The 18491-nt window shown below is 69.7% G+C and overlaps 2 protein-coding genes and 1 long non-coding RNA gene across 6 annotated transcripts in view; all 3 read right to left on the minus strand.

The window, feature by feature from the left end:
• ZNF385A (zinc finger protein 385A) overlaps window positions 1-3455 on the minus strand; it is a 6581-nt gene extending 3126 nt beyond the window's left edge. Inside the window, 10 exon segments of the mRNA XM_055697255.1 lie at window positions 270-316; window positions 318-376; window positions 379-453; window positions 855-887; window positions 890-920; window positions 922-1104; window positions 1163-1294; window positions 1775-1873; window positions 2754-2862; window positions 3383-3455. Of these exon segments, the coding sequence (XP_055553230.1) occupies window positions 270-316; window positions 318-376; window positions 379-453; window positions 855-887; window positions 890-920; window positions 922-1104; window positions 1163-1294; window positions 1775-1873; window positions 2754-2849 (755 nt within the window). The 5' untranslated portion in view covers window positions 2850-2862; window positions 3383-3455.
• A 682-nt stretch (window positions 3456-4137) lies between these two features.
• LOC129734275 (uncharacterized) lies at window positions 4138-6042 on the minus strand. The gene is made up of 3 exons (XR_008729940.1): window positions 5880-6042; window positions 5396-5518; window positions 4138-5095 (listed from the first exon to the last, which is right to left on the minus strand). It is a non-coding gene; the product is annotated as an uncharacterized LOC129734275 (long non-coding RNA).
• Window positions 6043-6110: 68 nt separating this feature from the next.
• ITGA5 (integrin subunit alpha 5) lies at window positions 6111-17411 on the minus strand. 4 transcript variants are annotated; one of them, XM_055697054.1, is made up of 28 exons: window positions 16664-17411; window positions 15524-15691; window positions 14949-15061; window positions 14712-14838; window positions 14241-14302; window positions 13928-13973; window positions 13580-13705; window positions 13044-13088; window positions 12903-12946; window positions 12649-12705; window positions 12453-12505; window positions 12130-12338; window positions 11535-11726; window positions 11052-11097; window positions 10876-10983; window positions 10371-10426; window positions 10106-10257; window positions 9887-10024; window positions 9399-9466; window positions 9169-9319; window positions 8754-8846; window positions 8596-8675; window positions 8102-8182; window positions 7910-8015; window positions 7500-7652; window positions 6909-7016; window positions 6495-6608; window positions 6111-6294 (listed from the first exon to the last, which is right to left on the minus strand). In XM_055697054.1, exons 1-28 carry the CDS (start codon window positions 17409-17411, stop codon window positions 6259-6261), a joined length of 3480 nt encoding a protein of 1159 aa, XP_055553029.1. In that variant the 3' UTR covers window positions 6111-6258. The 4 variants fall into 4 exon arrangements, with proteins under 4 accessions (XP_055553029.1, XP_055553028.1, XP_055553030.1 ...); XM_055697053.1 differs by having other exon boundaries at window positions 6111-6608; XM_055697055.1 differs by having other exon boundaries at window positions 6111-6608; window positions 15524-15651; window positions 16664-16912.
• Between the last annotated feature and the right edge of the window lie 1080 nt (window positions 17412-18491).

Genomic DNA, 18491 nt, shown 5'->3' on the forward strand with positions numbered 1-18491 from the left:
TTGGGGTCCCATGAGCGTCTGTGGGGGTTCTAGGGGTCTCATGGGCGTTTGGAAGATCCTGGAGAGATCTCAGAAGGGTTTGGGAGGTGGGGTGGTCCTAGGGGGCTCAGCTGGGTTGGAGGGGGCTTGGGGGGAGGTCCCAGGGGGCTCAGAGGGTTTTAGATGTCCCATGAGGTTCTTGGGGGGGGGGTCCCAAGGGATGGGGGAGGTTTGGGAAGGTCCTCACAGGGGCCTGAGGAGGGGGTATGGGGGGCCCAGGGGGAGGGGTTCGGGTGTCCCAGGGTACCTGCTTGAGCTGGAGCTCAGAGTTGAGGCGGGACGTTGCAGATCTGGCAGTGGAAGGAGCGCTCGGGGGCCTCAGCTGGGGGGTCCCCGCAGCCCCCCCCAGGCGCGGGAAGGCGCGGATGGGCCCCAGGCCGCTGCGTGCCTCCACCAGCGTCTTGTGCTTTGTCCCTGTGCATGGCAGGGGGGGGTGTCACCCTGTGCCCCCGGACCCCCCTTGGGACCCCCTGCACCCCAGGAACCCGCTGGGACCTCCCCAGGAACCCCTGCACCCCAGAACCACACCACCTCCCCCCCAGACCCCCCTGCACCCAGAGACTCTCCTGGGACACCCCCACAGGAGCCTCTGCACCCAAATACCCCCCACTGGCACCTTCCAGGACCATGTGTCCCCCAGAGCCCCCTGTGCCCCCCACTTTGCTCTGGACACCCAGGACCCACCTGCACCCCCAGCATTCCCCAGTGCCACCTGACAATCATCCCTGTGCCCCCACCCCACATCCCACAGACCCCCCCTGTGCCCCCTGTGTCCCCCAGACCCCCCGTGCTCCCCCAACCCCGCGTCCCCCCACCTTTGTTGTGGGCCTCCAGCTGCGAAAGGGAGTGACGGCCACCTTGCACAGGGCGCAGTACAGCAGCCCGCTTCGCCTTTGCCTTCTCCTCCTCCTCCTCAGACCCCCCCGCCCCCCCCCGCGCCCCCCCTGTTGCTTCTGCAGCTGCAGCCGGGGGGGGAACGGGAGGCGAGGGTGGCCTGGGGGCACCGGGGGCTGCAGGTGCTGGGGGCTGGTCACCTGCTGGCATGGAGAGAATTAACAGGGTACCCTGGGGACCCCCAGGTGGGAGGGCAAGGGGCGGAGGGTACCCACCTGTGCTGTCAGGCATCTCCCCAGCTGCGGTGGGCATGGGGCCGGGGGTCCCAGTGGTGTCCCCCCCCACGGCGGGCACGGGTGGCCTCCAGCCCCTTCAGGCGTCGCGCGTGCCGGTTGCCCTGGTAGTGTGCTGCCGCCTGGCTCTGGGGACACCAGGGGCGCCGGGGGTCACTGCAGAGACCCCCACTCTGGGGACCTCCAACCTGGGCACCCTCCGCCCTGGGGTCCCCCCAAGTCTGGGCACATGGCACCCACAGTCCCCCAACTCCTGGGTACCCCTGCCCTAGGGACTCCCAAATCGGGGGACATTGCACCCAAGGGTCCCCCAGCTCTAGAGACCCTCACTCTGGGGACATAGAACACCCTGGAGACACAGCACCCCAGGACCACCAACCTGCGGACCCCCCACCCTGGGGACACAGGACACGGGAGGGGGTCTGGTTGTGGGTGCCCAAGGGGGTCCTAGGCACCTGGGATGGGGGGTCCTGGGTGCGCTGGGAGGGTTCCAGGTTCTGGGGGGGGGGGCGTCCCAGGTGCTGAAGGGGCTCCCGGGGGGATTGAGGGGGTTCCCGGTATCTGGGGAGGGCCCTGAGGAGTTTGCGGGGGGTCCCAGGGGGTCTCACCTCAGAGTTGAAACGGATCTGGCAGACACTGCAGGCGATGACGGGGCGCCGGGGTTTGCCCAGCGCCGCCCCCAGCACTGCCTTCGGCACCGGCTCCATCCTGCCGCACGGGGGGGGTCACGTCCTGCGGGGGGGCACACCCGCACCCCCCAACCCCCCCAAAGCCCCAGTACCCCGCACCCCCCAAAGCTCCTAGAGCCTCCCCAAAGCCCTCCCACACCCGCAACCTCCCCGGCAGCCACACTCCCAAATTCCCCAAAAGCCCTCAGCCCCCCCAAGTGCCCAGCAGCCCCCAGCCACCCCTGGGGCACATGGGGCGATGGGGGGCTCAGGGGGTGCAGGGGCCACCGTGGGGCAGAGGGGCTGGTGTGGGGGGGGGGCTGTGGGGCCGGGAGGGTGGCTGTAAGACATGGGGGGTGCTGCCGGGGGGTGCTGTGGGGGGCTGCGGGTGCCAGCTGGGGGGCTGTAAGGCATGGGGGGGGGGCTGTGGTGCTGGGACAGGGTGGTGGGGCACGGTGGGTGCTGGGGGGGCGTGCAGGCATAGAGGGTGCTGTGGGGGGCTGCGGGTGCTGGGCAGGGCTGTAAGGCACGGTGGGTGCCGTCGGGGGGAGGCTGTGGGGCGCGGGGGGGGCTGTGTCTGCCGGGTCGGGCAGCCCCCCCCCCGCCCTGTTCCGTAGCGACTCAGGAATCTCTCCCTGCCCAACCCCGGGGGACCGGCCTCGCCCGCCCGCCCGGCCCCGCCATGCTCCCCCCGGTGCCCCCCCCGCCAGCCCGGGGGGGGTCCCGGCCGCTGCTCCCCCTCCCCCGCTCCCCCTTACCCCCGGCGCGGCGGCGGGCCCGGTGCGACGGGGGGGGGGGGGGGGGGGGGGGAGAGGGGGGGATGGGGGGGGATGGGGGGTGGTACGGCGGCCGGGAGGGGGCGGGCCCGCGCGGTGACCCCTCCCGGCCGCCGTAGGACCCCCGGCCCCGCCGGACTCACCGCGGGCAGCGGCGGCAGCAGCCGCAGGGCGGCAGCGGCGTCGGGCAGCAGGAGGCGGCCGGGGGGGGCCCCCAGCGGCCCCGGGGCCCGCAGCATCGCCCGGCCCGGCCTGGGGGGGGGCACAGGGTGAGGGGGTGGCCGCTCCCGCCCCCCGCGGCTCCTGGCGCCCCCCGCCCGGCCCGGCCAATGGCGCCGCGCAGAAGTGGGGCAGCGGCGGGGGGGGGCAGCTGGAGGCGCGTGGTACACGCGTGTCGCCGGTCACGCGTGTCGCCGGTCAGGCATGGCACCCGCAGCTTCCCCCCTCCTCGCCACCCGCCGCCCCCCCCCCCCCCCCCCCCCCCCGCAGCGTTCCCGCGGTCACTCACGTGTCCCGGCGCGTCCTCCCGCCACGCGTGTCCCCCCGGGCCCGCCGCGCACGCGCACAGGCGCGCGGGCGCGCGCACATGTCGGGACACGCGTGGGCGGGCCGCGCGTGGGCGGTCGGTTGCCATGGGGACGGGCCCCCACCCTGCCCCACCCCTGCCCCGCGGGGAGCCCCGGCGGAGGGGAACAGCCCCGTGCCCCCCCCCGCAGCCCCCCGTGCCTCTCCCCGCCCCCCCCAGCTCACATTCCCGCTTCCCCCGCCTGACCTCAGCCTGCGGGGCCGGGACACGCCGTGGGGCTACGGTGGGCACGTGCCCCCCCCCCGACTCGGACCCCCCCCGCACATGCGCCTTGCGACGACACCAACACCCGCCCCCCCCCGCCGCCGCGCGCCGGCCAGCTGCTGGTCACCGGGGGGAGGGGGGGGCGTGTCTAGGGGGGGCTGGGGCGTCTGGCGGGGCTGGGGGTGCAGGCGGGGTTTTGGGGGTGCTTGCTGGGGTGTTGGGGGGGGGGCTGGGGTGTGCAGGGAGAGGGCACAGGCCTGGGAGGGCTCGTGGCGCCGGGGCCCCCCCGCCGTGCCGCGGGGGGATGAATTATTGATGCCGACGCGTCCCGGCTGCTAATGAGGGCAGTAATGGTGTCACCCGACACGCAGCACACGCGTGGGCGCTCAGCCGTGCCCTGCCTGGCACACGCGTGTGCTCCCCCATGTCCAGCCTGGCACACGCATGTGCTCCCCCATGTCTGACCTGGCACACGTGTGTGCTCCCCCCATTGCTGATCTGACACACACACACGGCCCCCCCCCATGACATGCATGTGCTCCCCCCACCCTGACACACGCATGTGCCCCCCCATGCCACAGCTCTGGGTTGGACACATTTATTGGGGGGGCCTGAGGTTACCCCCCCTCCAAATTAAATACAAACCTGAAGCCACACACACACACCCCGGCGCTCTGCCTGTGCCCCCTGGCCCCCCCAGCGCTAGTGCAACCCCCCATCCCTCCCCCCCCCCCCCCCCCCCCCCCCCCCACCCCCCCCCCCCCCCCCCGGCCAGGGGACGGGGACGCCCCGGGGACATGGGGGGGTGGCTTTGCATGTGTCGTCCCCCCCCCTGCCTCCGGGTGCAGGGTCAGTGCAAAGTGAGGTGCCCATGGTGGGGGCACGGGCAGTGCAGCACGTGCTGGGTGCCACCGTGGCCAGGCACCACTGCCGGAGGGTGACACTGCCACATGGTGCGTGTCCCCCACTCCTGTGCCAGGCGCAGTGATGATGCTGGCACCAGTGCCCGGCGCGGTGACGGTGCCTGGCCATGTGTTGTCCATCCCACCGGTGTCCTGGCTGCGGTGCTGGTGCCCAGGGTGGCAATGCCAGTAACAGCAGTGATGTCACTGGCATGGCACCGGTGCCCGGTGGGTGGCAATGCCAGTCACAGCAGTGATGCCACTGGCACGGCGGCGGTGCACACCATGGCGGTGGTGTGCCGGTGTCCGGTGTGGTGGCTGTGCCCAGCATGCAGGTTGTGCCAGCTGATGGCAGCTGCGCCCAGCGTGGTGGCTGTGCCTGGGCTGCTGCCGCTCAGCACAGTGGTGTCCAGCGTGTCGGTGACCGTCTTGCATGACCCCACGTGCCGGTGGTGGCAGCACCCAGCCGGCTGGTGACGCCTGTGCTGGTGGTACCCAGTCCAGTGGTGACGCCTGTCCTGGTGGGACCCAATCCAGCAGTGCTGGGACTGTTGCCAGCCGGCACGATGGTGGCCAGCGTGTTGGTGGTGCCCAGTACGGGGGTACCCGGTGCGTCGGTGCCCAGCCCAGCAGTGCTTGTCCTGGCGCAGTGCCGGCGGTGCGTGGCCCACAGTGCGGTGGGGTGACACCGGTGGTGCGGGGCCCCGTCAGGCCTCCGAGGCCGCCTGGGGCTTCAGCTGCGCCTTCTCCCATGGCCGTGCCATAGGGCCCCGAGGCGCTTGAAGAAACCCAGCTGGGGGGGTGTCAGGGTGGACCCCTGCCCCCCATGTCCCCTGGACCTCTATGGACCGGCGCCCCCCCCCCCCCCTCCCCCATGTCCCTGTGCCACCCCCAAGTCCTTGTGCACCCACCATGTCCCTTGTGCCCCCCCCCCATGTTGCTGCACCCCTCCATGTCCCTGGACCCACCCCCCCACGTCCCCCCCCCCCCAATGTCCTTGTGCCCTCTCGTGAAGACCATGTCCCTTGTGTCCCCCATGGCCCTGGCACCCCCATGGCCCCTGTGCCCCCCCCGTGCCCCCCCCTAGACCCACCTTGTAGAGGCCGTAGCAGAGCAGGGCGAGCAGCAGCAGTCCCAGCAGCACTGCCAGCACCACCACCCACACTGGCACCCCATGGCCGCCCTCGGCGCGTGCCCACTGCAGCCCTGTCAACACCTGCCCAACCAACAGCGCCACCCATGAGGTCACCTGTGGGGTCACCCCACTCCCACTGCAGCCCCATCACCACCTGCCACCCCCAGCATCACCCACAGGGTCACACTCACCCACCACCCACTGCAGCCCTGTCACTACCTGCCACCCACAGTGTCATCCATGGTGTCACCCCATGGCCACACCAGTCCTGTCCCCACCTGCCACCCCAGCATCATGCACAGTGCCACCCATGGGGTCACCCACCACCCACCACCCACCACCCACAGTATCACCCCACACCCATGGTAGCTCCATCCCCCACCCCACCCCCCAGGGTGCCCCCTGCGTGTCCGTCCCCCCCCATTCCCCCCCCCCCCATCACCTGTAGGCGCTGGCTGGGGTAGTGCTGGGGCCAGATGCGGTACGGCAGCCGCAGCACCCGGTACTCAGCCTCACAATGTAGCGCCTGCACCCGCGTTCTCCCGGCTGCAGCACCCGTTGATCAGCACTCTTGGGCACTCACGGGCACCCACATGGCACTCGTGGGCACCCGAGGGCCCCCATATGGCACCCACGGGCACCCACGGGGCACCCACTGACATCCAAAGGCACCCACGGGCACCCGAGGGCACTCACAGGCTCCTGCATCCAGCACCCATATGGGCACTGTGGTGCCAGGGCAGCCGCTAACCCTCCCCCCCACTGGTGACAAGGGCACCCACCCTGGGGGGCTGCGGCGCAAGGTGGGTCCCAGGATGGGTTCAGGATGCGGGAGGCACCAGGGGCTGGTGTGGGTGCTGGGAGGCAGATGCATATGTTGGGGTCCTGGAGGGTCCCAGGGGGGTCCCCAGGGGTTCCAGGGAGGCCTGGGGGGGGTGTCCCAGGAGGTCTCATGTCAGGGGATCCAGGGGGGGGCCTGGGGGGGTCCCAGGGGGCCTCATGTCAGGGAGTCCCAGGGAGGGCCCCAGGAGGTCTCGGGAGGGTCCCGGGGTCTCACCTGCCGCAGGGAGGGGGCCCAGAGACGGAAGGCCAGGCGCAGGCTCACCCGCTGCTGCTTCTCCAGCCCCCCCATGGGGCAGCTCAGGCGGAAGCACTCGGCCTCGGGGCACCCCTGTGACCCCCACGTGTCACCCACAGCATGGACACCCATGTCACCCACAGCCAGGTCACGCCCCCACATCATCCACAGCAGGGACAGCTGCCCCCCCAGGTGTCACCTGCCTTGGGGACACCCGGCCCCCCAGACATCCTCTGCCTTGGGGACACCCAGCACAGCAGTGCCACACTGTGGGGACAGCACACCTCGGGGGGCACATGCCAGGCTGGGGGTGCCACAGGGCTGGGACACACACACATGGATGGGGACATGCAGGCAGAGGGGACGTGGGCACAGGGACATGCGGGCACTCACCAGGGTGTAGGGGGGTGCAGGGGGGCTGCTGCCCCGCGTGTCCCTGGTGACCACGTCCCCTGTGTCCCGGCGCTGCAGGCCGTGTGCCTCAGGGCTCTGCTCCTGCTCCTGTGGGAGGGCACAGCTCTGGGGACAGCCCTGTCCTGCGGCCACCCCTGCGGGCACCCAGGGCCAGGCCCTGCCACCCTCAACCTCCCCCTGCCACTGGTGTCCCAGTGCAACCCCATGTCCCCAGTGTCACCCCATGTCCCCAGCACCCTCCAGTGCCTTCCAGTCTTCTATCTCCCAGTGCCACTCAGTGTCACCCAATGTCTCCAGCACCCTCTAGTGCCCCCCAGTTCTCCATCTCCCGGTGTCACCCAATGTCCCCAGTGCCACCCAATGCCCCCACCACGTCCCAATGCCCCCAGTGCCCCCCAGTTCTCCATCTCCCAGTGTCACCAGTGTCACTTAACATCCCCACCACCTCCCAGTGCCCTCCATTCCTCCATCTCCCAGTGCCACCCAGTGTCCCCCGTACTCTCCAGTCCTCCATCTCCCAGTGCCACCCCCATGTCCCCAGCACCCTAGTCCCCCTCCCTGCGGGCGCACCGCCAGGCGCAGGTTGTCCAGAGGGTGACTGGTGGAGCAGTTGCGGGGTCCCGAGTGGCCAGTGACATAGAGGAGGGGGTGGCCCCGGTAGCTCAGGGGACAGCTCAGCTCCAGGGTGCCGTGGCTGATGGCGCTGGGACCCTCGTTCACTACCTGATGGCACCGAGGGGGGGGGAACACATGGCAGCGTGGGGTAACACCCACAGCATGGGGACGTGGCGCCCACAGGGGCACCCATGGGCACGGGGACATGGACACACGTGGGGTCAGGGACACAGGGACCCCCGGGGTTGGGGACACAGGGACCCCCGGGGTCGGGGACACAGGGACCCCCGGGGGTTAGGGACACAGGGACCCCCGGGGGTCAGGGACAGGGACCTTCAGGGTTGGAGACCCAGGGAACCCCCCACCTCATAGATGTGCTCCACGGGCGGCCCCAGGTCCTGCAGCTGCCGGGGTGGCTGCTCAGGTGTCCAGCCCCCCTCAGGGACAATGACAACATCAGGCCGTGACACCCTGGGGACACAGAGAGGCATGGGGGGGTTGGACAGGGCTCAGCACCCCGTGCTCCCCTCGGACCCCCCAGCGTGGGTGGCACTCACCCAAAGGCAGAGAGGCGGGTGGCTGCCCGCACCTCCAGTGGCACTGTCACCACCTCGCTCTGCGAGTTGTTGGCGTTCTTGCTGCCGGCACACAGGGAGGGGTCACGGCATGCCCCCCCCCGGCTGCTGGCACTGGGGGCACACCCCTCCCCAGAAACCCCCGCAAGCCTGAGCCCTGGTGTGACCCTCTCCCCAAGTCTGAATGGGACCCCCACACACCTTTGGGACTCCCCTCAAAGGTCCCAGATGGGATGTGGCAGGTTGGACCTCCACACACCCCAGGGTGCCCAAGGTGGCCCCCCCCACTCCAGAGTGCCCCCCCCGGTAGGATCTCCCCTGACCCCCCCCAACCAGGATGCCCCACTGCGATCCCTTAGCTAGGACTGCCCCCTCCCAGGACCCTCACCCCAGGATGCGCCAGGGGGGACCCCCCACCCCAGGATGCCCCAGAAAGGACCCCCCCACCCCAGGGTGCCCCAGCTGGGTCCCCTCACCTGCGGATCTGCAGCTCAAAGCGGATGCTTTTGCTGCTGTCACTGAGGTGGGGGACAGTGAAGCGCAGCCCCCCCCAGATCTGCGGGCAGAAGGGAAGGGGTCACGCTGGGCCTCCCAACACCCCCACATGCCCCCACCCCCCGTGCCCCCCACTCACGCTGGCACCCGCCTTCATGGGGTTGCCCAGGTCGCAGATGAGGGGGCTCGAGTTGTTGCCCACCCCAAGCTCACAGCTCAGTGCAGAGAAGTTCTGAGGGGGGGAGGGATGTGTCAGAAGCCATGGCACTGGGGGGGCCCACGGGGCACCCACAGATGCCCACCCCTGTGCACCCACCCCACACCTGCGGACACCCCCATGCACCCACTCCATGTCTGAGGGCACCCCCATGTACCTGGGGACACCCCCATGCACCCACCCCATGTGTGGGGGCACTCACAGGCACCTGCCCTCTATCCAAGGGACACCCCCAGGTACCCACCTCATACCCAGGGGCACCCACCCCATACCCAGGGGGCACCCCCTGACCCCCCATGCACCCACCCCACACTCTGGAGCACCCCTGCACACGCACCCCATGTGGGCGCAGCACCCCGGTGTACTGGGCGTGGGGAGGGGGGCGCACGTGCAGCTCGGCCTCGTAAGCCCCCCCCTCGCCCTGGTTGCGGGCATTGAAGGTCAAGTTCAGGCTGTTGCGGTCTCCCAGGTAGACGGCGTGGCGGTCCCTGTGGGGGACCCTGTGTCACAGCCACCCTGTGCCATGGCCCCATGGGGTCCCTTGGGACCCCCCAGCCCCCCTCTTACGCAGATGCCTCCAGCTGCAGGTCAGGCACGCAGACGTTGTCCTCCCCACAGTCCAGCTGGATGTGAGCCTGCATGGGGGACACAGGGACAAAGGGGGACATGAGTGTGATGGAGGCCATAGGGGACATGGGGACAAAAAGGCACACAGGGACAGTGGGGGGCATGAGGGTGATGGGAGACATGGGGGACACAGGGACGATGGGGACACAGTGACAGAGGGATGCAGGGGACAGTGGGTGACACAGGGACAGCAGGTGACATGGGCAGCGGGTGATGTGGGACAACAGCTGATGCAGGAGACAATGGCTGGCAAAGGCGTGACACTGGGTGCCACAGGGTAAAACTGGGTGCCATGGATGGCAGAAGGTGCCATGGGGTGACAGTAGGTACCACGAGGTAGGACAGGGTGTGGGGGTTCGCACAGGGTGCCACGGGGTGACGCTAGGTGCCAGGGGGTGCTGGGGGGTGCCAGGGGGTGCTGGGTGTACCTTGGTCTCCAGTCGGGTGTGGGTATGAGCAGCCAGGACTGGATGCAGCCCATGGGTATCAGGGGGCGCGTGGGGGTCCAGAGCGAAGCTCAACCCCACAGCGATGGGTGACAGCTTATCCCGAAACTCTGACTCGTTCTGCCAGGGGGGGTGACACAGGGATGAGCAAGGTGGGGGGGGGGGGTCCCACTAGGTGCCCCCCTTCCACTCCTGGCATACCCGCAGGAAGACAGCCATGGTGTGGCAGCGGGTGCCGGCGCCATTGGGGACAGGCAGGGTGAGGGTGCGGGTGGGCTGCCCCCCTGGGAGGAACAGCGCCCGCCGCCCCCCACCAGCCTTCGCCCCATCCATGCTCAGCTCCACCGTGAACCCTGGGTTGGAGGAGGGACACCCATGTCAGGGCCACTGGCATCCAGGGCCCCCGGTGGCCAAGGGTCCCTGACATGTGTCCCCCCCCATGTCCCCTGTCCCCCCCCCCACTTACCGATGGGGCCGGGCAGGTGACGTCCCGAGGCGTTGAGGCAGAAGCTGACATTGATGCTGGGGGGGTGGGAAGGGGGGACACCCATGGGACCCCCCTGCCTGCCCCATGGGTGCCCTAGCATACATGTGTGTGTCCCATCTCCCTGTGCCCCCCTCAGTGCCCCCCATCCCTCACTGTCCCCAAGAGCTCTGGATGGACCCCACTCTGCACCCCCCACGGTGTCCCCTGTACCCCCTTGCTGCTCCCAGACTGCTTGCGACCCCACCCAAGTACACTCTACCTCCTTATCCCTGGGATATCCCCAAGGCCACCATACCTCTACTCGTCCCCATGTCCCCAGGAACCCCCTCGGTGCAACCTCCCCAGGGAGAAACCCCCCTCAGTGCCCTCAGCCACTGGGTTGCCCCAGTAAGTCCCTCCTCACCAAGGTTCCCGATGTCCCCAAGCCCCCCACATGACCCCTCAGTGCCTGTCCCCGTGCCCAGTGCCCCCCAGTGTCACGCACCAGGGGACGTGAAGGCCGGTGCCCTCCAGGACACAGCTGCGCTCCTCCGGGTTGAACATGGTGGGGAAGACGCTGAGCATGGCGCTGGCGTGGACGATGGGACGGCCCCTGGGGACAGGGCATCAGGGACAGCCCAGGGACACCCGGGGACACCCCCCCAGGCTGGTGGCACCCACCTGTACACCACGGCTGTATCCACCCCAAAGGCACCCACGAGGAGGTCTGCGGGGAGAGGGGGACAATGGTGTCACCAGAGATGGGGTGACACAGCCAGAAGGGGTGGCAGTGGTGGTGGGACACCCGTGGGGGGAGGATCTGGGGATGGGTGTCCCCTTCATGGGGTGGCATGGCCATGGATGAGGGTCCCCAACCATGGGACACCCACCATGGGGACATCTGGGGCTGAGTGTCCCCTCCATGTGGTGGCACGACCAGGCTGGGGGTGTGTGTCCCCCCCCAGCTGCTGGGCACCGATGGAGTGGCAGAGACAGAGCTGGGTGTCCCCAACTGCTGGACACCCACAGGGCAGGACAGATGGGTCGGGGTGTCCCCCACCGCGGGATGGCATGGACAGGCTGGGCACCCCCAGCCGCTGAGCACCCTGGGGTGGGACCCGGGGGGGGAGCCCACGCGGGGGTGCCGGCGGGTGCCTAACTTACCTGGGTAGCCGTTGCCGTCGAGGTCCGTGGCCCCACGCAGGGCGGCTCCGAAGAAGTCGGGGTGCCGGCCAGGCGCCCAGTGCCCCCGCAGCACCTGGGCTGGCTGGGGGTGCAGCCCAGCCCCCCGCCCGCTGTAGATGTACACCAGCCCCTGCCGGCCCTCGGTGCCCAGTGGGGCCCCCACCGCCACGTCTGCACCATGCCGCTCAGAGGGGGCACGGGGGGCCACGCTCCCTCTGGGCACCCCTGTGGCCCCCTAGAGCCCCGGCAACCCCCCCGTGCCACCCTACGGTGCAGGGACCCCCCATGCCCCGTATGGCCCCTGTGCCACCCTATAACTTGGGCACCCCATGCACCTTGTGTGCCCCCCCTCTGCGCTGGGCACCCCATGCACTCCCTGTGCCCCCTCCCCAGGCACCCCCACCCTGGGCACCCCATACACTCCCCGTGTCGCCCTATACCCTGACTCCCCCATGCCCCCCACCCCCGGGGCACCCCCTTCCCCACCCCCAGGCACCCCTTTACCCCCTGTGCCACCTCCCACCCTGACCCCCCCCGCCCCCAACCCGTGCCCCGCCCCCCCCCAGGTACCCACCGTTGAAGCCGTCCAGGTCAAGGTCCCCCAGGGGGGCGATGGCACTGCCGAAGCGCCCGAACTCCTGGGGCCCGGTGAGGGCCATGGCGGGGGTGGGCAGGGCCCCCCCGGGCAGCTGCAGGTACAGGTACACCCTGCCCACCTCCTGCACGCGCCCCTCCCCTGTCCGCGCCATGAAGAGGGGAGCCCCCACCAGCAGGTCGGCCAGCCTGCGGGCAGCGGCTGTCAGCCCCCAGCCTGCGGACCACGGCATGGGTGGGGGGGCACCCATGGGTGCCCGGCGGGAGCACCCATGTGGGTGGGGGCTGGGGGCATGCACTCACCCGTCGTTGTTCACGTCCGTGGCTGCCACTGCGTAGCCGAAATATGCTGCCATCTGATGGGTGGGGAGCGGGGTAATGGGGGGTGCTGGGGGGACCCCCCGCACTCTCCATTTTCCCCTGCACCCAGCACCCCACGGGGGCATCCAGCAAGCTGCCTGGACGCCCCCTGGGCCCCCCCGGACACCCCCAGCCCCACCTGCTCCCCTGAGAAGTTGTACAGGGACTTCATGTTGGTGCCGTTGAGGATGGTGACCTGGGGACACAGGGGACAGGACACACTGTGGCAGTGGCCAGGGAGCCTCATCAGCTGGGGCCCCCTGTGCCCCTCCATGTCCCCTGTCCCCCCAATGGCCCCTGTGTACCTGTGTCCCTTGTCCCCTCCATGTCCCTTACGACCCCCATCCCCCCCATCCCCTGTCCCCCCCCCATCCCCCGTCCCTGCAGCCTTACGTAGCCATAGGTGAGGTTGCCCTTAGGGACACCAGCCACAAAATCTGCAAGGGACAAAGTGATCCTGTCAGGGGGGTGTCCGGGTGGGGGGGCTGTGGCACTCCCATGTCACTCTCCCACTGGCACCCCAGTGGCACCCACCTTGTGTTGTGTCCCCGCTGAACTCGCCAACTGCCACGGAGTAGCCTGTGGGGTGGAGAGGTGTCAACTGTGTTGTCACCTGTGCCACTGATGCCACCCTGTGCCCAGTCCCTGTCCCCTTGTGCCCCCCGTGTCCCCATGTCCCTTGTGTCCCTGTGTCTCCCTGTGCCCCTGTCCTGTATCCCTAAGCCCCTGTGTCCCCATATCCCCACGTCCATCCCTCTCTCCCCTGTCCCCATACCCTGTGTTCCTGTCCCCTATGTCCTCACACCTCATGTCCCTGTCCCACCATGACTCCCACACCCCCATGCCCCAAGTGTCCCTGTGCCACTGTGTCCTCATGCCTGTTTCCTCTGTCCCTTCTGTCCCCATGCCCCTGTGTCCCCATGCCCCTGTGTCCCCACATTTCCCATGTCCCCATGCCCCTGTCCCTGCCCCCCACAATCTCCCCTGTCCCCATGCCCCTGTCCCTGTCCCCCTCCCATCTCCCACGTCCCCACGCCCGTGTCCCCCACACTCCCTGTCCCCAGGCAGACCCATGTAGCTGTCATCGTGTGTGGGGGCTGCCTGGCGCGTCTGGAGCTGCCCAGCCACCTCCTGGATGAAGTACTCCGGGTAGCTGGAGGCTGTGATCTGCTCCTGCGTCGCCGACATCACCTGCCCTGGGGGCACGGGCGGCCCCTCAGCACCCAGGGGTACTGCCCACCGTGCCGGGCTGGCAGGCAGGGTGGGCAGAGGCAGACAGGGGGGTACTTAGGGGCAGGCAGGGGGGGGTGTAGGGACAACCAGAGGGTTCAAGGACAGGCAATGACAGGCAGGGAGGTGCAGGGACAGGCAGGGGTCTCTCAGGGGAAGGCAGGGTGAGGCAGGGTCTGGGGTCTCACCTTGCCAGAAGTAGCTGCCAGGCCCCCCCAAGAGCACCCGTCCTGTCTGCAGGGAGACCCGGGGGTGGGAGCCTTCAGCCTGGGGCACCCGTCAGCACCCCCTATATGCTTCCAGACCCCTATATACACCCCCCACCCCCACATACCCTATGTGACCCCCATAATGCCCCAATGTACCCCTGCCTCTTCATGCCCCCCATCCCTCACCCCCCCATCCCCATGATAGCCTCTATCCCTTACCCCCCCACCGCCATGATACCCCCCATGTCACCCAATATCCCCTGTGCCCCACCGGTGCCCCCCATGTCCCCACCTGGGTGAACTCCGCGCTGAAGCCCCCCTGGCAGTAGCCCTGCCCCGCTGCAGAGTTCAGGTCTGTGGGGAGAGGGGGGCAATGGTTGGGGGACCTGGGGGGGGGGGGGGGCGGGGCTGAGGTCCCATGGGTGCTATTTGGGGGGCTATGGGGATGTCACTCATTGGGGTGCCAGGCTGGGGGTGCCCAGGGTCCCATGGGTGCCAGCCTGGGGGCCATGGGGATGACCCCGCAGAGGCGCCAGGTAGGGAGGATGCTGGGGGGCGTCCCTGGGTGCCAGGTAAGATCCAGGGGGGTCATCCTGGCAGTATCAGGCACAGGAGGTGATGTCCAGGGACCCAGGGGCACCAGGCAGGGGGGTCTGGAGATGTCATCCATGGGTCCTGGGCAACCAAGATGCCCAGTGGTGCCACCTATGGATGCCGGGCTAGGGGGTGCTGGGGGGTCTGGGGGCAGGGGGCGGGGTCCCACCTGAGCGGCAGGGTGCATACTCCACAAACTTAGAGAAGTTGCCGATGGAGAGGAAGCAGGTGCCCACTGGCTCCCGTCCCCCCCCTTCCTCCTTGGGGGGGCTCCAGCTGTACAGTGGGGCACAGGCCTGGGGCAGGGGGGAAAGAGGGGTCTGTGAGTGGTGGGGGGCACAGGGGGTCCGCACACAGACAGAACCCTGCCCCCTGCTTCCCCCCCAACCCCCTGTGCCCCCCATACCAGGATGGAGGCGTTGTGTGCCCGCACAGTGGCCCCAAACCACTGCAAGGACTTGAACTCGACGGGGTCGGGGGTCTCTGTGCTGTTGCCCCCGAAGTCATGGGTGCGGGCTCCTGTGAGGAGGGGGGAAGCAGGGGGTCAGGCCAGCACTCACTGCCCCAGCACCCATGAGACCCCTGCCCCAGCACCCACTGCTCCCCCCCAGGTTTATCATTAACCAGGCAGGACAGGAGCCCAGAGGCAGTGCCAAGGCCACGGGGCCAAGAGGGGTGGCATTGAGGATGATGACGTGGGGCTGGGGGGGCTGTTCGAAGGGCCCACGGGGGGCTACTGCGTCCTATGGGTGCTGGGGGCCATGCCCCTGTCGCCATGCAGTGCATGTCCCCAGGCCTGGCTGTGCCCTGTCCCCATGCCCAGGGGGTCCCGTCCCCACCTATGTCCCCATGCCCCTATCCCCACCCTGTCCCCATACCGGAGGGGTCCTGACCCCACCCGTGTGCCCACCCCTGTCCCCATGCCCAGGGGGCGTGCCCCCACCCGTGTCCCTGTCCCCATCGGTGTCCCCCTCCCCTTACCGATGTGGTCAAAGTCGATGGGGGTGCAGTCATCACCGGGGGGCCAGGGGCAGTGGTAGACTGCCCCCCCCTGGGTGACATTGGGCTGGCTCGTGTTGGCTTTGGGGGCACCCACCAGGATGCTGACGCTGGGGGGGGTGTGCGTGAGTGGGATGCTCGGCGGGGTGGCTGTCCCCATGGGGACACGGTGGCTGTCACCCGTGGGGCACTGGGGGGGCTCGCAGAGGAGGGAGGGGGCCCAGGAACCCTGGTGGGGCGTGTCCTGGGGGGAGGGAAACCCCTGCCCCCCCCGGGGTCCCACGGGACCCTGACTCAGCCTGGGTGACCCCTTCCGGCTCTGTGGGAGAGGAAGCGCTGAAAGCACCCACGGCCGGAGGGGGGGGGCGGGGAGGGGGGGTCCGGGGAGGGGGCCCACCCACCATGGGGCACCCAGGCCCCGCAGCTGGGGGACACCAGTTTGCCCTGCCCCCCCCCTGCCCCCCGGGTGTGGGTCACGCGTGGGGGGCAGGGCCATTCTCGGACGACCGGGTCCCCCCGAGCCCCCACCGCCCCCGGGGGCAGCTCCTGACTCCGGTTACAGGAAACGCTCCGGCCGGGGCAACGGGGCCCCGGGACCCCCGGCAGGGGCCGGCGGGGGGGAACGGGGACGGAGCCGGGGCTCAGCCCCCGCCCAGCGCCCTGAGCCCCGCCGGACACCCCCGGGGCTGGACCGGTCCCGGTCCCCGTTACCCCGGCCCAGCCCCCGGTCCCACCCCGTTTTCGGTACCCGCCCCGATGTCCCGTTCCCGCTACCCCGTCCCGGTCCCGCCCCGATGTCCCATTCCCGTTACCCCGTCCTGGTCCCCGGTCCCGTTTCCCACTGCCGGTTCCCGCTCCCCGGTGTCCCGTTACCGGTCCACCGCCCACTCCCGGTTCCCATTACCCGCTCCCGGTCTCACTGCTGCCCACTTGCCGCCCCCGCCCTGCTCCCGGGGCCGCTCCCCGTCCCGCTGGGCCGCTCCCGCTCCCCGTCCCCGCCCGGTGCCCGGTGCCCGGTGCCCGTCCCCGTCCCGGCTGACGGGGCCGCTTCGGGTGCCCGGACCCGTCCCGGTGCCGCTCCCAGTCCCGTCCCGTCGCGGGGCCCGGGGCCGCCGCCGATACCTGCGGGGCCGGGGCAGGTAAAAGTCCAAGGCGAAGCCGAAGAGGGACCCGGGGGCCCCGCGGAAGGCGACGGGCCGCGCCGCCTCCAGGTTGAAGGCAGCGGCGGGCGGCGGCAGCAGCAGCGGCAGCAGCAGCGGTAGCAGCGCCCGGGGCCGGGACCGGGGGCGGCGCGGGGGGGCCGGGGCCGGGGCCATGGCGGAGCGGGGCTGGCCGAGCTCGGCGCTGCCTCCCGCTCCCGAGTCCCCTCGGAAAATGCCCGGGGGGGCCCGGCCCGCCCCGCCCCGCCGTGACTCACCGGGGAGGAGCCAGAGCCCCGTCGGACACCGGCACCGACACCACACCGGGGGCACGGGGCGCCGGGAGAGGCCGGGGAGGAGCGGGACATCAGGGACAGGAATAATCCTGGGGCACCGGGACGCTCCGAAGGGGCCGGAACGTCGGGGATGAAGACACCCGAGGGGCACCGGGACAACCCGGGGGCACCGGGGCACCTGAAGGGCACCGGGACACCCTGGGATACCGGGACATCAGGAATGGGGACACCCTGGGGCATTAGGACACCCAAGGGACACCGGGACATCAGGGACAGGGAATAACAGGATACCCTGAGGGCACAAGGACACCGGGGACAGGGACATCGGGACACTGGATACTGGGGACCAGAGCACTTGAGGGGCACCAGGACGGACACTGGGAACAGGGACACCAGAGACCGGGATCCCCAGGGGGGGCAGGACACCAGGAACATGGACACTGGGGGGATACTGGAGAGACCGGGACACCAGAAATTGGGACACCTGAGGGGATGGGGACACTGGTAATAGGGACACTGGGGACCACAACACACTTAGGGGTACTGGGACACTGGAGAGGACTGAGACACCAGGAACTGGGATACTGGGGCCTCACCAGGGGGAATGGGACACTGTGGGGACAGCGAGAGACCAGGGGAGATGGGTGCCCAGGTGGCAACAGGACACTGGGGACGGGGACACTGGGGAGGGATGAGGGGACACAGGACACTGAGGACAGGACACCAGTGAAGGGACTGGGACAGGGGACGAGACCCCAGGTGACATGACGGGCAGTACACTGGGACAATGGGGGGGATGAGAGGACCTGGGGGTGATGGGGGTAGGGACAGGACAGCAGGGCATGCTGGGACACTGGGACACAGGACACTGGGAGTACTGGGACACTGAGAGGACAAAGGGACACAGGACACCATGGGGCACCCGGGTGGGACAGGCACAAGGGGACACGGGGATACACGTGGGGACACAGGGCACTGCGGAACACAGGACACCAGTGGGACACTGGATGACACGGGGGGGACACACAACAGGACACTGGGGATGTGACCTGGAGACAGGAGAGGGACAGGGCTGGGCGGTCAAAGGGCTGGGGACCGCAGCGGGGAGGAAGGGGACGGGGACGGGGGCGGGGGGGCCGGATCCGGCTGCTGCTTCCTGGAAGGAACCAGCGGAAACAGCCGGAGCTGGAGCCATTCCCACGCGGCTGCACAGAGGGGCCGGGACCCCCCACGAGGGGACACGGGGGGGGGGTCATGGGGTGGCCACCAGCACCCCGGGCCCCTGCCCCACAGTGGGGTCTGCGTGCAACGGGGGGTGGTGCCCCCCCGGCAGCACCTTTGCTGTCTCCACACGACTGCACTCACAGGGTCCTGTTCCCCACAAGTGTGCAAATGGTGCACACCAGCCTCTCGCTCCCCATGAGTGTGCAAACCGTGCACGCCCACCACCTCTGAGTGTGCAAGTGGTGCACCCCCGGCCTCTCCACCCACACATGCAGATGCTACAAGCTCACT

The sequence above is a fragment of the Falco cherrug genome, chromosome 19, assembly GCF_023634085.1.
Source record: "Falco cherrug isolate bFalChe1 chromosome 19, bFalChe1.pri, whole genome shotgun sequence".
NCBI classification, from domain to species: Eukaryota; Metazoa; Chordata; class Aves; order Falconiformes; family Falconidae; genus Falco; species Falco cherrug.